The sequence below is a fragment of the Vipera ursinii genome, assembly GCF_947247035.1.
Source record: "Vipera ursinii genome assembly, chromosome: 1".
In the NCBI taxonomy this organism is placed as follows: Eukaryota; Metazoa; Chordata; class Lepidosauria; order Squamata; family Viperidae; genus Vipera; species Vipera ursinii.
Genome location: NC_139512.1, coordinates 228654367 through 228674791, shown reverse-complemented (window position 1 = coordinate 228674791; position 20425 = coordinate 228654367). Strand labels below are relative to the sequence as shown.

Genomic DNA, 20425 nt, shown 5'->3' with positions numbered 1-20425 from the left:
AATGGCCATTCTGTCTCTAATGGATGTCGACCATTGTCAGTATGAACATTGTTTCAGTCTGAAACTCAGCTCTGATTCTCCACCAAGAGTCCACGCCATAAAAATATTTATCTTGTATATCAAAGATGCCTTAAGATGAATGAAAAATGGTTTTACCTGTGAATTTTCCTTTAAGATCTCTGAAGTAGAAAGAAGTCCATCCTATTCATTTAGCTATTGGTGTTGTTTTTCTGTGAATTGAATATAGCCTTTGCCTATTCCAGTATTTGAGAGGCTGCCACAAAGAAGAGGGGGTGAAATTATTCTCCAAAGTACCAGAGGGCAGGACAAGAAACAATGGTTGGAAACTGATTAAAGAGAGAAGCAACCTGTAATTAAGGAGAAAGTTCCTAACAGTGAGGACAATTAACCAGTGGAACAGCTTGCCTTCAGAAATCACTCCATCGCTGGAGGCTTTTAAGAAGAGACTGGACAGTCACTTGTCTGAGATGGTATAGGTTCTCCTGTTTGAGTGGGGGCTGGACTAAAAGACCTCCAAAGTCCCTTCCAGATTTCTATTCTATTCTATTCTATTCTATTCTATTCTATTCTATTCTATTCTATTCTATTCTATTCTATTCTTTTCTATTCTATTCTATTCTATTCTATTCTATTCCTATTCCTATTTCTATTCTATTCTTGTGTTAGGAATCCCCTCTTTACATATGCAAGTACTTTTATTTGCCTTATGTCTAGTCCTGCCATATTTAGTCCTTGTTGGATGAGAGCTTTCCCCCTTCATATGGAAGAGCAAGAAAAAAAAGTCTGAAATCAAATGGTGGCAGAGAATATCAGATCATAAAGATGCTCATTTTTCAAGGAAAAAAATGGCTTCTGAATGGGATAGAATTTAGTGCAGCAACTTGTAGGCATTTTATTTACTTACAACTAGAGTAGATAATAACCACAGTAGTATTTAAAGGGCTTGTCCTGGCTAAGCAATTCCTATCAACAAAGCCCCCAAATACTTTTTATACTTTTAGATCTACTATAGATATAGATGCTCTACTTAGAATTTGAAGGACCATTTAAAGTTTTTAGTGTGGTTTGTGGGTTGTTACATCACCTTATATTCTGGCCTTTCATGCATCTGACTCTCAGCTATTACTCACCTTTAATTATTTCCCCCCTCTCAATCATGTTGGCATCTTATCTTTGCTTTTTGCTCATTCCAGGTAGCTGCTAATAAGATGTTCCTTTTCCCTACTTCAGGTGCTTTGTTGGGTTTTCTCCACTTCAAAGAGTTTCTGCATGTTTTGTTTTTTTCATTAAGAGGCTTGGAATTTCATTCTTATGCTCAGGGTGCTAGAAACCTGCTTCTCTCTTGCCCCCTTTCTCTCACAGAAATATCTAAAACTGTAGGGTAAAATTGTTTGAAAAATAGTAAATGGATAGCAAACACCACCCACAGGAAAGCTCTTACAAGCACCATTGCTACAATCAGATCCATAGATGACATTACAGGTAGTCTTCTACTTACAACCACAATTGAGCCCAACATTTCCATTCCCAAGCAAGACAGTTGTTAAGTGAGTAAATGCCCTATTTTACTTTTTTTTGCCATGGTTGTTAAGCGAATCACTGAAGTTATTATGTAAATCATGTAGTCATTAAGCGAATCTGCTTCCCCTATTGTCTTTGTCAGAAACTCCCTAAGAAAGTTGCAAATGACAGTCCTAAGGAGCCGTCGTAAATACATACAGTAAAAAGGTAAAGGTAAAGGTTCCCCCGCACATGCGTGCTAGTCGCTTCCAACTCTAGGGGCCGGTGCTCATCTCCGTTTCAAAGCCAAAGAGCCAGCGCTTGTCTGAGGACGTCTCCGTGGTCATGTGGCTGGCATGACTAGACACCAAAGGCGCACAGAACGCTGTTACCTTCCCACCGTAGTGGTCCCTATTTTTCTACTTGCATTTTTACGTGCTTTTGAACTGCTAGGTTGGCAGAAGCTGGGACGAGTAACAGGCGCTCACTCTGCTACGCGGCACTCGGGATTCGATCCGCCAAACTGCCGACCTTCTGATCGACAAGCTCAGCATCCTAACCCACTGAGCCACTGGTTGCCAAACGTGCAAAGTTTGATCATGTGGCTGTTGGGGATGCTGCATCGGCCATAAGTGTGAAAACTGGTCATAAACAAATGGTTCTAAGTCGAGGACTAACTGTACTAGATGTAGGGTACAAATATCTAGACATTAGATGACAGAAAAGGATATAGAAGATCTAACGCCGCAGCTGGATCTGATAGATTCCAAGATCTACCGATTGAGGGAGATTGTGCTGAGGTTCCCTTTTGTGTGCCTGTCCTTTCAGCGGTTCATAACTGATGAGTAACTTCAGCCCCTGCTCAGTTCTTCCTTAGCAGAGCTCTTTATCTTTACAAAGTTTAGTCTGGACAGCTGATCAAATAGGGGGTGCTGTTAAAGACAGCATTGTAGAAGAGAGCATGTGATTCAGCTTACCTCCTCCATAGGGGAATGATCCAACTGACATGGAACATTTATTCTTCTAAACATCTACATAGTGTGTAAATTCAGGTCAGCCCCGATCAAAGCCTCTATCATCATCTCTGCAAACTATCTTGGCCACTCCATCCACCCAACCCCACAAGTCTGGAAAAAGAAAATAGGATATTGGTTTGGATGGAGAACAGAGCGGTGGTTCCTAATACCGGCATGTCTGTTTTCAGCCTCTCCCTGGAGTCTTTTTCTCCTAGTGGTTGGAAGGTTGAACAACTCATCTCTTGTCCTGCTGTCCAGTGAGATTGCCAGAAGGAAAATTCACAGGTATCCAATTTTCCAATTTCATCATGTAAACGATTAGTTAAGTTAATCATTATAGATGACCAAATGCAAGGATTGCATGCACAATTTACAGGACTAGTTTTGAGAAATACTTGCTGCCCTGAACCATGAATAAAGCAAGCCAAGTTTAATTTAGCTGCAACAAGGGATATACTATATGGCTCAGCTGTATTTATTTTTAGAGAACCAAGAGCTACATTTACTTTGTTAATCTATATGCAGTATATAGGACTCTTGTGTTTGAGTTGGGATATGAAGCCATGAATGAACTTTAAGATGAGATTTACTACATCCATGGTCCTCAACATGAGTAATTTTTAATGCAAATATTCCATTAGGAAGAAGTGGGTAAAGTCATAATCTTGGACTTGCTTTGCAGAAAGATCTGTGAATTACATATCTAAAATATTCAAGCCACCGAAACAAGTTTCACAATATTTTTCCTTTTAAAATATTTAGAACGGATGAATTTTTGGTCTGGTTTTCATAGAATTCTTCAGAAAATCAAAGTAATATATAGCTTTCCCTCCCCATGCACAAATTGTGAAAAAATACTTCAAAATACTATCAGTCTATTCTAAAGCCTAATCTTTACATGTTTTCTCATTATTGTCTATACTTTGCATGCAACTATTGGAATTTCTGTTACATCTGCAACACTTACATGTTCATAGAATTGAACTGTGGGAGGTGAAATCACATAGTATATCAAACCTATAGAAAATAAAAATAAAAATTATAAATGTCCAGATTATTAATGCCAACAGAAAATTATTTTGGAGAAATTAATTTGAAGAGCTAGAATTAAATTAGTTTATGGATCACTGCCTTTCCTTTCCAACATGTGAAGTCATGTGCACGTAGATTGTCTACCTTGCTGTGCCACAGCCAGAATCAATGTTTTACTGGCAAAGTTAATTGCAATGACATAATTATGATGCATTTTTATTTACTCATTGTTTCCACACTAGGGATGCGGACCTGTTCCTATTAGATACAAAACGAGCTCAAGCTCCTCATATTGGCTGGCTTGTGTTTGATATCACTGTCACCAGTAACCACTGGGTGATTGACCCACAGAATAATTTAGGTTTGCAGCTCTGTGCAGAGATGGCAGATGGTAAGTTATATGTATGTGTCACATTTCACAAGAATCTTTTTGGAATTATTATGCTATTTAAAGTAAAGGGAAAGGTTCCCCTGCACATGCGTGCTAGTCGTTTCCAACTCTAGGGGCCGGTGCTCATCTCCGTTTCAAAGCCGAAGAGCCAGCACTTGTCCGAGGACGTCTCCGTGGTCATGTGGCTGGCATGACTAGGTGCCAAAGGCACACGGAACGCTGTTACCTTCCCACCGTAGTGGTCCCTATTTTTCTACTTGTATTTTTACGTACTTTCAAACTGCTAGGTTGGCAGAAGCTGGGACGAGTAACAGGTGCTCACTCTGTTACGTGGCACGCGGGATTCGACCCGCCAAACTGCTGACCTTCTGATCGACAAGCTCAGCGTCCTAACCCACTGAGCCACATGCACACAAATTGCACAAAACTCAAAAACAGTTTGGATCCTCTGTGGGAACATTTTGATCAATGACATCCATTGAATAGAATCTGTGGGTGCTATGAAAATACTATTACACATGGGTGCATTCCTGGTATTAAGCCCAAGAGACAGGAAAAAGATGTTGATGGTATAGCAACCTTTATATTTAATGCTGTTCTCTGTAGTCAGGCTAGCTGAAGTGGTGTCAGTAGTAGAAAATTCCAGAATGGTGCTTTTGGAGAATTTAACATACATATGGGGCCCTTTTCAATGCTAGGTTTAAGACTTCCCAGCCTCCATGATTACCAAGATGCTGCCTCATTTTATCACTGACATGACATATGTGGGCCTAAATTGGAGATGTCCAACTTTAGCAACTTTAAGACCAGTGGACTTCAACTCCCAGAATTCCCCAGCCAGCCAGTCCACAGGCTTTAAAGTTGCCAAGGCTGGACACCCTTGGCCTAGATAGTGCTATGGGCAGAAGGAAAAGAATCTAGGTTTATGGGCAGAGTCATTTATTTCATTGTCATGGGCAAACCACTTGGGTTGCTGATGGAAGGAAGAAGTGATATTAAATTTGCTTGGTTTTTAGCACCAGGGAAATACTTGGTTTTACTCAAGCATTCAGAATAGTCTGGCCTTTGGTCCTTCTATAATTGTCTATTATTATATTGTGGCTATTGCTATTTTAATCTTTTAAACAATCATTTTTGTTTCATATGAGTGTTTTATCCTGTGTGATCTACGGATTAAAGCAGATCCTGCGATGTGTAGGATAATAAGTAGGTGTAAATATTTAAGAAAAATGAATTGATAAACAAACTTTCTATTAGTGATGAAAATAACATTACATAAGAAACACAGAACCAGATTCTACTGAGATATGTCTAACGTATACAAAATTACATAATGCTGATTTGCACAAGCATGTACTCAGGCTCCATAAAATGTAATCTGAGCTTTGGTTTGCCATACTAGTATATAATTCTGATTAACTTGCAATGTGCCAATAACAAAACCCAGGAACTGTTTCTCTAGCCTAGCTTTAATGCTCTCAACACCCTAGATCAGGAGTCCCCAACCCCTGGGCCATGGACCGGTACTGGGCTGTGGCATGCCAGCAACCGGTCCACACAAAGAAGCAAAGCCCCATCCATGGGATGCAGGCAGCACACAAAACCACAGAACCAGTCCCTGGTGCCCAAAAGGTTGGAGACCTCTGCCCTAGACCACGGGTGTGTCTAGATTACGGGTGTGACTGTTTTCGCATTGACGGAGCTGGGGTGGGTACAGCCTCCACATGATGCAACTGGCCCGTGGGCCGGCAGTTTGACTCCCCTGCCCTAGACCTTATTCTACTTATTTGATTATGAGGATGGATTGAAGCCTCTCGTTGAATTAAAATATGTTCTTTTTGGATCTCCACTGGGTCTGTGATTTTTAATTTTAAAAGAGCTTGACGGGATAAAAAAAGATTGTTTAAATTGCAATATGTTGGAAAAATATAGAAAATAAAACTGCAAGATGAAAAACATACCTGCTCATCATAATTTTGCATTTCCTTCTTGATGAAAAACAAAAAACAAAGAGGCAACATCATGATGAAATCCATTTTTTCCTTTGAAAATGTAATTTGGTATCATAGGCATCATTTCTGCATGAAATATGGCTGATTTTCTGCTATTTTATATTCAATTGTAGGTCTAAAGAGCAACATAACACATATGGAGTATGTCAGCATATAACATTGTTTCCCTAGGGCTGTGCTAAATTAAGAAAGGATCAGGCATTTTCTAATTCTCTGCATATATCTTTGTAGTGGTCTACTGGGTGGGTTCTGTTATAGTTTACATTTTAGGCTGAAGGCAGTTGTGATTTTACAGGAGAAACCATCACATCCAATTGATACAGAAGGTGAGAGATCAGCTAATGAATGGAAGTGTTAAAATGTATGCAGATATAGAAACCATCTTAAGAAACCTCTTGTATTATTTTGATATGGTCCCTTGTTTTAGCACCCATGCTGTAATGAATAGTTTTTTAAAAAAATGAAATCTGATTTTTGTGCTCATTTTCTGTTTCCATTTCCTCCTAGATTGTAGGATTAAACACATTCAAATGTTAGATTAATTTCTAATAGTTAATAATGGATTTATTTCTTAAAATAGCTGTAGGCACCAATTTGTATAGCCAGGACCCAAAGGAAATTAGGCAATGAGAAATGTACACATTTTTCTAAAAGGATGCAAGGGATAGACGGGAATCTGATTATGAGCTTGGTGGTTGTTGAGGAGCTAGGCTGTCCCTATTATTTTCTTATAAAAATCACTATGTTTTTATAATGAGAATCTCACATGTATTGGTATGATTTTCCTGGGTGTAAAAGCTTTTATTTTATTTTATTATTTTATTTTATTATTTTTATTTTATTTTATTATTTTATTTTATTTTCCACCCATCTCACCATAAAAGTTGCTCTGGGTGGATAGGAAAGGTAGGGCATTCATTGGGAAAATAGTATTTGGAAGAAGAAGTAATTCTTCCTAGAGATCCAGTCTAAATGTTCCTCCTCTTGGTCCATCCCCCACTAATCCTTCACCTTAAAGCAAACAATAAAAGGAAAACTACATCTAATTATAGATATTAGCTGGTTGGATCAGATTTGGCTCTGAGTTTCAAAGTATGTGACCTGTATTTATGACATGGGAATTTAAGATTGTCAGGATGGTCATTTCGGATAAGTGACTTTTGGTATCTTCTACAATCTTTCCATTTCTATCTCTCAAAAATAAGATTCATGAGGACAGGCTTTACATCACTTCAATGATGGCTAAGTGATGAAAATACTATAAGTCACTAGGGGGAAAATAGCTAAAATTGTATCGGTTTCCCTGGGGAATGTTCTTACTATGAGTTTTTAGTTTTCCCTCTGGCCTCTCACTCAGTAGTGATTTATGTGCAAGGCACCACCTTAGGACATTTGTGGATTGTTAAGTCTGACAGCTGAGTCTTGTTGTTTGTTTTATTTGTTTTATAGTTTTCTATTTCTGCATACTAATAATTAATCTTATGGTGTTTTTTTTAAAAAACTGTCAATGTATGAAACATTTTGAGTCTATTCACTGTATCCTACCAAGTTGGCATTCTATCTTTCTCATTTATTAGACATACCAAATTACTTTCCAGCCATGTTAAATATATTTCTGACTCTACATGTGGTCCTCATTTAGCAACCACTCATTCAGTTTGAATTTGCAAGCACGCTGAAAGACTGGTACTTACGATCAATCCTCAAAATTCTGGCCATGGCAGCACCCTCGCAATCATGTGATTAGTCCAGATTTCCAGGCGTCATAATGTCCTGTGATCATGTGATTTCAATTTGCAACCTTCTCTGCTAGCTTCCCCTAAGCAAAGTCAATAGGGAAGTTAGCAGGTAGTTGAAAATTGTAATTACGTAAGGTCCTTGCTTAACAATCCATGGTGATTCACTTAACAACAATACCTGGGGACTACTGGAATTACCATTGTTAAGCAGCATAGCATCTACTTCACAACTGCATCGCTTAGCAGTGGAAATTCTGGTCCCAAGTACTTTTTTAAAGCAACCTCAGTGGTGGGATTCAGCCAGTTCAGCAGAACCGGTAGCTACTTTTTTGTTGCCCAGGCCTGGAATGGACTTCCAGAAGTGGCATCCACACAGAGAACCGATTGTTCACATATTTGAATCCCACCCCTGAGCAACCTGCATATAAAATCATGTGTAAACATTCAAAGACATAGCTCAAGATATTCCGATTTTGTGAATATAGAGGACAGAATGAAAATGCTGTATTCCATACAACAAATAATTATGGGGATATGAGACCTAATTTGATACCATACACCAGAAAGTTTAGTGTGTTTGATAAAAGACCACACTGAGATAGAACACTTCTAAAACAGAAGGGAGCAACCTTTCAAATATGAAAAAAGTATATCTATTTCAAAGAGTTGTACCTCTTTTTGTTTCTGTAATAAAATACGGTAATTATGAAGGGATCATATTTATTCTCTGTGCTGTCATATGTTTATGATTATTACAATGAAGTCCAACTAGAATCAAGAAACCTTGTAACACTTCATTCACAGTGGAAGCGTATTATATTGAAAAGTTGGTTCTAATATTTCAAGAATACATTTTGTGAAATGATTGCAATTTTTTATGTTTTTAACAATATATCTTGCTGTATTGAAGCAATGTGTACAGTAAAACATTCTGAAATGTTCATAAATCTTTCAGAAAGATTACATTACGTGGCTTTTGAAATATCATTGTCAACATGTACGGATAAAACCACAAAACAACCCTATCACATTAATATAATGTAATTCTGACTTCAGAGAGGAAAAAGAATCTTCTTTTTTTTTAAAAAAAATCCACTTTTGGCAATCGTTATGATTAGCCTTCCTTTTTTAAAAAAAAAAATCCAAAGTGAATTAATTCTTAGTATGGGTTCATGTGTGAGACTTTGAGGTAGGCATAGAAATGAGGTATGGTTTCATGCAGTCCTAATTTCATATGGAAATTTGGGATACAAATTTACAATCTGTCCCTCCACCTACTTTAGGTGGAATACATTTTACTATATTCACTTAGGCATATGCTTGTCTGTCTATGTGGAAATAAATCCCAACAACTGTAGATGAAAGTAAATTCAGAATTATACGACTTGGAGTGATAAACCTTACAACAAAACTACTAAAATATTTAATCCAGAATTATTCCACTGATCACAAAGTCCCACAAAATCTTCCCCCTCCCCCTCCCACTCATCTACATGTTTTTGGCTTTTAATATCTGAAGAGCTTTTCAGCCATGGGAAGCCATAGATTGTATCAGTAGCTCCTGTTCTTCTGGACTTCATCTCAAATGTGCAAGACATAACTATGGTATTTTTGTTGTGCTAATTCTTTGTAATGGGGAATTCCAACCATAGATACAGGTGGTTGAAGTGTTCCTGTCCTAAATCGGGGACCTTTCGGTAAACAGTGCTTTAATTTGGATTCTTGTACTAAACAGGAGCTTGGATTTTCAGCCATAAGTAGTCTCTACCAACTGAGGAATACATTTAAAAAGGTAGACTAATAATCCACAATAAGGTGTGTATTGACTGGACTATGCAAAGTGAGATTGGAATCCCTACATTAGCTATGCCCAAGGACTTGCCCTTGGTCAGAAGGAAATTGAACTTTCTGAATAACGGTTCCCTAATCACAAATGCTTCTGAAAGAAACCTTGGGCTCAAAGATATTTGCTGTGCAAGAGTTTATCCTTTGAACACAAGAAGGGATCTCCCTTGGGCACATCCCTTGGGCACATGGTACTAGTTGCCCAGCTCTTTGGAAACTGCCCTTAATCTATAAATAAAGGCTTCTATTATGAAACAGATAACTTTGGAGGAATTTTGAGATCTTTGAAATAACTTTGGATTAAATTGGATTAGTTTTGCTATAAGCTTTGATTCTAAGTTGTGTGATTCTGAATGTACTCTCATCCATAGTAGGGTTGGGCGCTTTTATGACCTGTGGACTTCACCTCCCAGAATTCCTGAGCCAGGTATGCTCAGTTGAAGTCCACGGGCCATAAAGGGGCCATAGTTGCCCCTCCCCCAATCTATAGTTGTACTCTGATTTCTCGTTTGATTGCTCAAATCTTTTACTTTCAGATCATATCTACAGTTGTCGGGATTTCTTCCCACATTCATAGAAATGCACATTCAAAATTTAAATAAAAGAATTGTAAAGTGAGGAATTTTTTAAAAACTATCTCTGCCTACCTTGGCTTTTCAAAAGACAAGTAAACACAAGATAGCCATATAAATTGCTTTATGTTGAGTGGCTCTTTAAGAGTGGCTCTTTAAGAGTCTACATATCTCAAGGATTTATGTAAATGATTACTTGTAGTATCTTTGTTGTTATCCTATTACTAACCCAGTATTATTTTAAAGGAAGTTTACATTACATTAAAGGCTTTTTATTACTTATTTTTGCTTATCGCACAATATATACTTCAATAAATTTAGAGTATTTAAAATTTTTCATATATTTACTCTATTTTCTAAGAACTCTTCCAGGAAGATGTTGATTTTTTTTTACAGCAGTGTTAGGCAACCCTTCATCTGTGGATTCCTAGAACTCAAAATTGTTTTACTAATAAGAATGCCACTGACTAATCACAGTGTAGTTTTCCACTGGTTTTCTGTATGGAAATGTGTGTGGACCAGTGTACCAATGATGACTTTTTAAAACTGGACCTGCACCAAAAGAAAACAAAAATGGAGGGAAGTAGCCAAAAATGAATGTAATTATTCAGTGTCTAAGCATCCAGCACACTGTCCCGCACACCAACCTTTATCTTCCATCATTTGCAGAATTTCCCTTATTCCCTCAAATTAACAATTGTCTGAATATGCACTCAGTTATTCTGCTCCTAAGTTTAATTTTCATTAAAAAAATCTTTTCCAGTTCTCTGTCATTAGATACTATACATCTTAACCCAATTTAAAGTGCTACATCTGAATAAACACACTGTAAAAGTGTTTATATACTGAAGTGGGTCAATTCAAGGTATGGTATTTGGCTGAGACTTCTAATCTCTCTCTGTCTCCCTGCAAAAAGATTGCCAGGAAAGAACTGAATTAATGCATTTGTTACAGTGGAAGTAGAATGGAAACTGCTTTAACCGCAAATCAAACTGCCTCTTTCCTTGATGCCCATGATAAACGTTTCTCTCAAGCATACAAGCCCTGGCAAAGAGCCACCATAAATCTGCCTTTAAAAAGGGAAGCATAGGGCTAAGTTGAATAAGTCTTGCTCCTAGGAAGATTAGTTCTTTCTGTAGCAAGAACAAAATAACAGAACAACAGAACAGAACAGCAGAATAATGGAGTTGGAAGGGACCTTGGAGGACTTCTAGTCCAACTTCCTGCTTAAGCAGGAAACACTATACCATTTCAGACAAGTGGTTGTCTGATCTTTTCTTAAAAACCTCCAGTGTTGGAGCACCCACAATTTCTGGAGGCACGTTCTTCCACTGATTAATTGTTCTCACTGTCAGGAAATTTCTCCTTAGTTCTAGGCTGGTTCTTTCCTTGATTATGTTCCATCCATTGCTTCTTGTCCTGCTTTCAGGTGCTTTGGAAAGTAGGTTAAACCCCACTCCTTTGTGGCAGTTCCTTAGATATTGGAACACTGCTATCATCTCACCCCAGTCCTTCTTTTCATTGAACTAGACATACCCAATTAAGAAGAAGCTTGAGAGCATGACGTAGTTGAAAAGGCATAGGCTTTTTCATCCATAGTTGTCCTTTCTTCAATCTAGTAATAGTTCAGAAGAATTCTAGATATACCCAATTAAGAAGAAGCTTGAGAGCATGACGTAGTTGAAAAGGCATAGGCTTTTTCATCCATAGTTGTCCTTTCTTCAATCTAGTAATAGTTCAGAAGAATTCTAGACATACCCAATTAAGAAGAAGCTTGAGAGCATGACGTAGTTGAAAAGGCATAGGCTTTTTCATCCATAGTTGTCCTTTCTTCAATCTAGTAATAGTTCAGAAGAATTCTACTGTGAATTGCTCCTCCTAGAAGAGCTCAGTTCAGCATTTCTTTACTAACACACTACTATTTAAAGTCTGGCCCGTGGTAATTCTTCTCCCTGTACAGCTGCATAGCTTCATATGGCACTGTTTCACTTTCTGAAGGTTATGCATAATATGGAGAGACACACAACTCTTCAAGTTGCCAGAATAAATTTTCTTAAGAGCCTGGGGGTTGTTTGTTCAAACATTCAGATGGATGCAACTTCATCGTCTAATTCGGACTTTCCCTTTTCAACTTTTTCTTCTGATACTCCACACTTCCACCCCTCCCCCTCTGCCCCCCCATGGCCAGGAGGGGAGTCTCTAATCCAACAAAGTGACTATTCAGTCTCAACTAAACAAATATAATAAAGAAATATGCACATCCCTTGGGATTAAAATCAGAGTCAATCATGTCATATTTCACCCTCTATTATATATTATTCCTTGAAAGACTGAGGCCTCAGCTGTACTTGAACTTCAGAGCCCTGACAAAAATGAGTAATGCCTGGGAATTATTTATGTCTTGAAATGTAAATATATACACTACCTCCATTTCTTATTTCTCTTGGGGGCATTTTGGGCATACAGAATTCTCAATGTATTTTCCCCCGTTTCTAAAAACAGGATGATCTGAGTTTTTTTGCTTGGCTAATGTCTTTATCATCATAATAATGTGGAACTATAGCAGAGACATTACATACTTCTGGTACTGTAATATCAACAAAATATGCTATTCTATAGACCCACACCTTATCAAGAATATTATCCAAGTGGATTTTGTTTAAGGGTAGCTAATTTTATATCTCTTCATTTTGTAGGTCGCAGTATCAGTGTGAAAGCAGCTGGTCTTATAGGCAGGCATGGTCCTCAGTCAAAGCAACCATTCATGGTTGCCTTCTTTAAAGCAAGCGAAGTCCTTTTTCGATCTGTCCGAGCTGCTAACCATAAGAAAAAAAACCAGAATCGCAGCAAGTCCAGCAGCTCACAAAATACTTCAAGAATGTCAAGTGTTGCAGGTAAGAGTGATGAGGTACCCTATTTTATGGAACACTGTCCTATTTAAGAGGCAATCAGAGTAATTTTCTTCAGAGAAGTTCTATTTCTCGATGATTAGCTTAGAATTAGCTTAACTAATAGTTCAGATGCCTAGAGTCAACTGAACCTCTCTTTGGAGACCAAGTTACATTTCCACCTATGTTATTCCAATTCATCTGGTAGAATTGAGCATGTGATAAAAAAAAATTAAGTATTGCATTAAGTAACAAACGTTGCCCACATCCTTTTTGATTTCTGTACATATTGTTTGTATGCGTTGGCTCTTTAAAAGACTGGATGGCTGGCATGCCTTTCCCTTGCAGCAGAAAAAAAATCATAAGAAATTTAATTTAATTTCTGGCATCTGACGTGATTAAATACTCCTCCATAAAAACAAGTCATTTTTCCAAAAAAGAAAGCTAGAATGTCAGGAGTATTCTGCCCCAGCTTTCTCTATGATGTTTTTATTTCTGGGAAATAGGACTTCGTTGATCTGCAGCAGGGCATGCCAACACACACTGTACTATTTAACTGCAACCTGAAATATATAATACAGCTCCATCCTAAACTCACCTTTCTGGTGAGGCTTTCATTTGCAGAAGTTATTTTGAAAGAATGTACCTAGGTTGCATCTTCACGCGACGCCTTAAGGCACACGATTTAAGGAAAATGCATAGGCATGTTGTAGCAGCGTATCTTACATTTATTTCTCGAATGGCTTGAATACTTTAGGGTCGTCTGATTGTTTCTGGAAAACTTCTAGGCACAAGTCAGTAAAAGTTGGATATTTAAATCCCACTGATTTATGTTGAGGAGATGAAAAAATGAATTATTTTATACAGTAGGTAACAATGTTTCACGGTCATGGGATCCTATTTCTCATTCTTTGCATTTATATTCTACCTTTCCTCAAGTGGCAAACATAGAAGATTGTCCTAATTTTGTATTTGCAATAAACATCACCGTGAAGTGCTTTGGGATGAAACAGAGTGCCTGGTTCAAGGTCACTCAGTAAACTGCATGTTTGAGCTTGGATATCTCCAGTCCGATGAATACCATATTACATTAGGTCTATGCAGAGGAGAAACTCTGTGTCTGGTGTTTATTTTCAAAGAAGAGAACTTACACAAGAATTCAAATATCCTGTTTAGTTAATGATACTGGCATATATAAGAAGTTTATATGAGAGTCATTCTTCTGCTAACGTATTTGTAAATAAAGTTAAAAAAAATATTAGTTCACAAAAAAGTAAGAAAGGGCAAGCTGCTTGTTTACAAACGCTACCTACAGTGATGGCACTACCTAATTGGTGGCTCCATGCCAGTCGGATCAATGTGAACAAATTGTCCAGCCCTCACATGTAAAAAACATACTCATTTCTGTTATATGGAGACACAAACATCCTTACCACAGCTTGCATACCAACAATGTTGCTAGTGCTGTAATAGAATATACACTACTATAAGTCTATTAGGAAAATCTGACAAATATGTTCTAATCACACATTCCATCATGCAGTACACAATCTTCAGCTGCCGTTGTCATAAAAACATCTTCCAGGTGAATTCTGAATCTTGTGCAAATCATAGCCATGCCTTCAGACAGAGGAGGGGACATATTGCTCACAAGCAGACTATACCGCTTAAATTCCAAAAAAAATAAAAATAAAATAAGATTTAAACAGATCAGTAGAATTCCATTATATTAGATACTCTCTTGTGGCTACTGGCCTATTTTGCTTCTCTTGTAATATCCTATAAAGGACAACAGGTGACAATGCCATGCTTCTTTCCAAGCAGCATTGTTACCAGAATTGCAGCCACTTTCATTAAATAACCACACCCGACCCTACATTTCTTCATTAACAAATGGAGCAAAAATCAAATCTGTGTTGAAATGGTAAAATTTAATGTGATTTCCTCCCAGTGTGTGTTTATGATGGGAGCCCAGCAGTATAATCATTATTAAATCTCTATATATTCTGTGATATTATATTTACACTCAAGTCTTTTTTATTAACCCTCTTTTCTGCTGATCGATCTCAAGCACGCTTTGCTTGTCTATGGGTATTTTGACAAGTTTCAACTTTGATTTCTTTCCCTTCCCCTCAAAGAGACTTTCCCTCTCTTTCTGTTCCATAAAGATTTATGTAAAGGGCTGGAGGGCAGTTGCCAATTCCCGTTCCTAAATTATTTGGGGGCAAACTTTATTCATCCATAATATCCCATGTTTTTGATTCCTAGCAGAATAAGCAAATGGAGCACTGGAGGCAAAATCAGTGAAATTGGAACTTTCACACGAGATTCTATAGAGTAAATGACACCCTAGCCATTTACATGAAATGTAATATAATGTCCCACACTTCCCTCATCTGAAAAGCAGAAAAGCAAGAAGGAGTATGGATTTCAGTTTAGCAATTTTACATTCAGAAGAACCCTGCAGTCTAAATGCATTTCATTTTTCTTGAGATGGGATACTAACTCTACATTATCTATGCTGGAATCTTATGCATTTTTTTTCACAGCTAGACAACCGCCATCTCTTTTCAAATTGTGTTTAGTCTTTTTAGGACTGTGGAAAAATGCAAAGTGATACTTTGGGTCATTTCTGGATACTTTTATTGGTGGGGGGGGGATGCCCAAAGGACTTGTGGGGAGATGGGTTTTTGTAGACCTTCTGGGTGAGCAGTGTGTGTAGAACGATATTATTCCCCTGCTATGAATATTATTCAGTTTTTCCAAAAAGCACCTGGTAGCTACAGAGCCGCATGTTTTCTCTGAATCTATCTTCTGTACAGGGGAGGTAGAAATAATCTGAACATTTGAGAAGACAAAAAAGGAACAGAAAGCCACAAAAAGTGGCACTCAGTGGATACAATAGACAGTGTGTAGAAAGCAATTTTATATTTAATGTATATCACATCTCTGAACCCTCATCTTCCTTGGGAATAATGCAGAGACAGAGGAAGAATTCCATTCTGCCTTCTTTGTCTAAATTCATCTGTTTTAAAAGTAAGGTGGAAATCAAGTCAGGCCATGAAATTATTGAAAAATGGTCATCCATTAAATGAGGAAAATGCGCACCATTTTATATTCTACAAAACGTGTTTCTCAATCCTGGCCACTTTTAAGATGTGCAGACTTCGATTCCCAGAATTCCTCAGCCAGCAAAGTTAAATCCACACACCGTAAAGAAGCAGAAATTGAGAATCATTGCCAGAATGTTTCTGTCATCTGCACCAGCTATAATTCCTGTGAAAGGGCCAGGAAAGGAATGGGTGGGATTGGTGTGACGTAGATCATAGATCCAATCCATCAGTTATTCAAAAGAAACAAGACAGGACAAAACTCGTACGAATCAATTCCAGCATTGAACAGAACGGCACAGTGCATGTTTTATGTAAGAGAGTAATATCTCCTGAAAGAAAGAGTGAATGATTAAAACCCGAACAAATAACACAGGCTTAACGAATGCTTACAATAAGCGATTGTGCAACGTGCTTTTTTCCCCATTGCAGATTATAACACAAGTGAACAGAAGCAAGCCTGCAGAAAACACGAACTCTACGTGAGCTTTCGAGACCTCGGGTGGCAGGTAGAGATGATATCCCATTTTCCGCTCGCCTCCTTTTCCTTCTCCTCATCCACAAATCTACCCTTTAGGTTAGGCAAAGGTTATGCAAAGAGCAGGAAAAGGTGAGAAGATGAGGAGGGAGAAAAGGGAAAGGAAACCTAATTACATCTAGTTCCTACTTCCTTCCCGTCTTTTTACCTCCCATACTTACACACGCAATTCTCACTACATGCTGTGGTTCTCCTGACAAATCCAGCTCTCACTCCGAAAGGGTAAAGTCTGGGGATTGTCCTACAGTTTACACCAGGGGTAGGCAATCTTGGCTCTTTTTTTTATGACTCGTGGACTTCAACTCCCAGAAATCCTGAGCCCGCCACGCTGAGGGGAAAGGGAGAGGTTTCCAAGCTGAGCCTTGAAGAGCCTTGGTGGAGCAGTGGGCTAATGCCTCCTTAAGTAACACCAGCTGCCTGCAATTAGTGCAGGTTCGAGTCCCACCAGGCTCAAGGTTGACTCAGCCTTCCATCCTTCCGAGGTAGGTAAAATGAGGACCCAGATTGTTGGGGGCAATTAAGCTGACTTTGTAATAATGCCGCTTGGGTGTGTGTGTGAAAGCCCTAATAAGCAGGCATATACATAGAATGAAGGCTACTGCTAAGCTTGTAAGCCGCCCTGAGTCTTCGGAGAAGGGCGGGATATAAATGGAATTAAAATAAAAAAATAAAAAATAAAATAAAAGAGCCAAGGCTGTCTACCCCTGGTTTAGACATTACCATGTTAAAAGAGGACAGGAGACTCTGCTCCTTGGGTGCCGAATCTGCAGAGGAAAAGCAGCAAACAGAGAAAGGAAAACTGAAACTACCCTTCTCGGCCACTTCTTTTCACTGAAACATTTGTGCCTTACTCTGTGCTCCACAGCAGTTCAGCAGCACCTGGCTTTCATAGGCTAATGATTTTCATCACATTTATTTACTTGCGTTTCATATTTTTTTAAACTCTACCCCCCCCCCAATCTCCCTCAAAGATGAGCTCTGGGCAGTGTTGTTGTTGTTCAGTCACGAAGTCATGTCTGACTCTTTGCAACCCCATGGATCACAGCAAACCAGGCGTCCCTGGTCCACTGTCTCCTGGAGTTCTCCCAAATTCATGTTCATTATCTAACCATTTCATCCTCTGCCATCTTCCTCTCCTTCTGCCTTCAGTTTACAATGCAATATAATTCATAAATAAAACAACACGTAAAAATTAAGAATAAAATTAAATTAGGATTAAAAAAATTTTAATTACACATTCATGACAATTAAACGTCAAAAGGATAAAAATCCTAAAAGGGCCATTTTACATTGGTTATTACAAGGTGGGAGGGCTGTCATGGGACTAGCCAGCCGCACAGTTGTATGGTCCTCTGTGCCCCCCATGGAAGGCCACAAAGCTAAGATTTATTATGCCAGTTTGGCTTATAGCGATGGGTGAGTCCAGCCTGGTTTACATACTCAGGTTTATGGTTTGAATTATCTTTAAGCCAAACAATTGGAAGTTTAGAAACAAACTACAGCGAAAACATATGGAACATGCGGAACATACAGAAATTTAACATATGAGGTCAGCTACTGACTCTTAACTGTTGCTGAATATGTACGTAAACACTGAAACAGGTGGAAGTGCTAACCTTGAAAAAGCAAAATGGGTTCAGATCTGGTTAGTTCTTGGATGGGAAGCCATCTGAAATTATGAAGGCTTTAAGCTAGGCTGGGATGTTGACTAAATACTCCAGATGAAGGCCATGAAAAGTCACTTTCTTATTACTGCTAAGAAAACCACATGGACAGCCTGAGAGAGTTTACCTATTTACATATGACATATTTATGTAAACAATGACTTTTACATATGTCAGGTCTTGCAGAGTAGCGCATCTTGAGGAGACAGTGTTGAAAATTATAGCCCATGTCTGAAAGTATGTGGAATGTCAACTTTCAGGCATTTTTCAGGTTTGTGTTTGTGTGTTTAGCAAAACTGAGGGATGACTGAGAGGGAAAATTTGCATTTAAACATTTTATTTTTATTTTTTAGGATTGGATTATAGCTCCAGAGGGTTATGCTGCATTTTATTGTGACGGAGAATGTTCATTTCCTCTCAATGCTCACATGAACGCCACAAATCATGCCATAGTACAGACGCTGGTATGTTTCCATCTGTTTTTATAAATAATAAATGAATAGATATTTTTTTAGAAATATTTTGTAAATAATAAGTACAAATATTTACTTATCAATCAGTCAGTCAAAGAGATTCAGTGGAACTTCATTTTCAAGAAATACAGCATCCTATATGTACAGAGAAGAACATATCTATTTGGCCCTATTTTTAAAATGTCTTTTTCTTCCTCAGGGGCTTTAAAGAAAAAGAAGTAATATTTGGAAGTATTGCATGCTATACTAACATTTCATTTCAAACACAAACCAAGAACAATGCTGTATTTCTGAAAGGACAGCTATAAGCAGTGAGGCTTTGGGAAGCTTCTATGAATTTTACAACTGTATTTTTATACTTTCCATTTTTTTGGGGGGGGGGAGGTTTCCTATAATTTTTCAGGGCCATGCTACCCCTTACTCCATTTTCTTTATCCTGCACAGACTTTGGATGGATTTCCTGTTTAAATATAAAAAATGCATTATTTTTCTGAGGGAAATGGGCATTTTAGAAATATGAAATATAGATAAATAAAATAAGTAAATTATTTCTCCTCCTCCTTTAAATCAATCCATTACATGATAAAACACTATTCATGGAACGTGATGGACTGGTCCAGTGAGGTTGGTAGATTTTTTTTTCTGCTTTCCAGTCTAGAACTATGAAAGAGAGATTTGTTCAAAGCCATCTTCCATGCCTGAGGGAAGTCTACAACCTGGTCTTCCCACTACTCATCCAGTTCCTTAACTACTACAGCATACAGTCTTTCTCTCTTTCTCTCCCTACATACAGACATACACACTATACACCAAGCCTCTATCTCTGTATTACCGGTATGTTTAAATGTGTGTGTGTGTGTGTGTGTGTGTGTGTGTAATGGCTGGCAGGGGAATTCTGGGAGTTGATGTCCACAAGTCTTAAAGTTGCCACGATTGGATACCTCTGCTGTAAACCTTTAAGTAGCCATAGGACAAACTGGTGTTTGTTGATATTCTTATTAGAAGCATGATATACTTTTCACTGCAAAGTATTAAAATCAGAAGCATTTTACCAATATGACTATGACTCTCCCAGCCAAAAAAAATTGTGTGTTATTGCTGATTATAGGATTCATGACAACAGATTATTGAATGAGTAAAAATCACATTGTATCTTCTTGTCTTTGACTTTCAGGTCCACTTGATGTTTCCTGATCACGTCCCAAAGCCTTGTTGTGCCCCAACCAAGCTGAATGCCATCTCTGTCCTCTATTTTGATGACAGTTCCAATGTTATTTTGAAAAAGTATAGGAACATGGTGGTACGATCATGTGGTTGCCACTAGGATTCAATTGCAAAAAACAGAGTGCCGCAAAGAGGAAGTTATTTTTTTATGTTTCTTTTTTTGGCTAGAGGAACTGGAGTGACCCTTTCACAATATTTCTCCAAGAAGAGGATCATTCTTCATTCCAACAGAGACCTGGAGCTAAAGTTCTCCCTATATGGTGGCCATCATTCCACAGCTGGGCTGCAACCGAGTGGTTGCCACTCCCCCCCCATCCTCTAGGTACAGCTTCATTTGTAAGCATTTGGGGAAGGAAATGTGGCTGTCACAAACATCAAGAAAACCATAAAAAATTAAGAG

General features: G+C 38.2%; 1 protein-coding gene across 1 annotated transcript in view; it reads left to right on the top strand.

The window, feature by feature from the left end:
* The window catches only part of BMP5 (bone morphogenetic protein 5), a gene marked incomplete at its 5' end in the record, with an annotated part of 43318 nt that extends 23159 nt beyond the window's left edge, over positions 1–20159 (top strand). Inside the window, 5 exons of the mRNA XM_083348071.1 lie at positions 3812–3960; positions 12825–13022; positions 16559–16635; positions 18682–18792; positions 19976–20159. Coding sequence (XP_083204197.1) covers positions 3812–3960; positions 12825–13022; positions 16559–16635; positions 18682–18792; positions 19976–20125 — 685 coding nt within the window. The 3' untranslated portion in view covers positions 20126–20159. The remainder of the gene's footprint in view (positions 1–3811; positions 3961–12824; positions 13023–16558; positions 16636–18681; positions 18793–19975) is intronic.
* Positions 20160–20425: the final 266 nt, after the last annotated feature.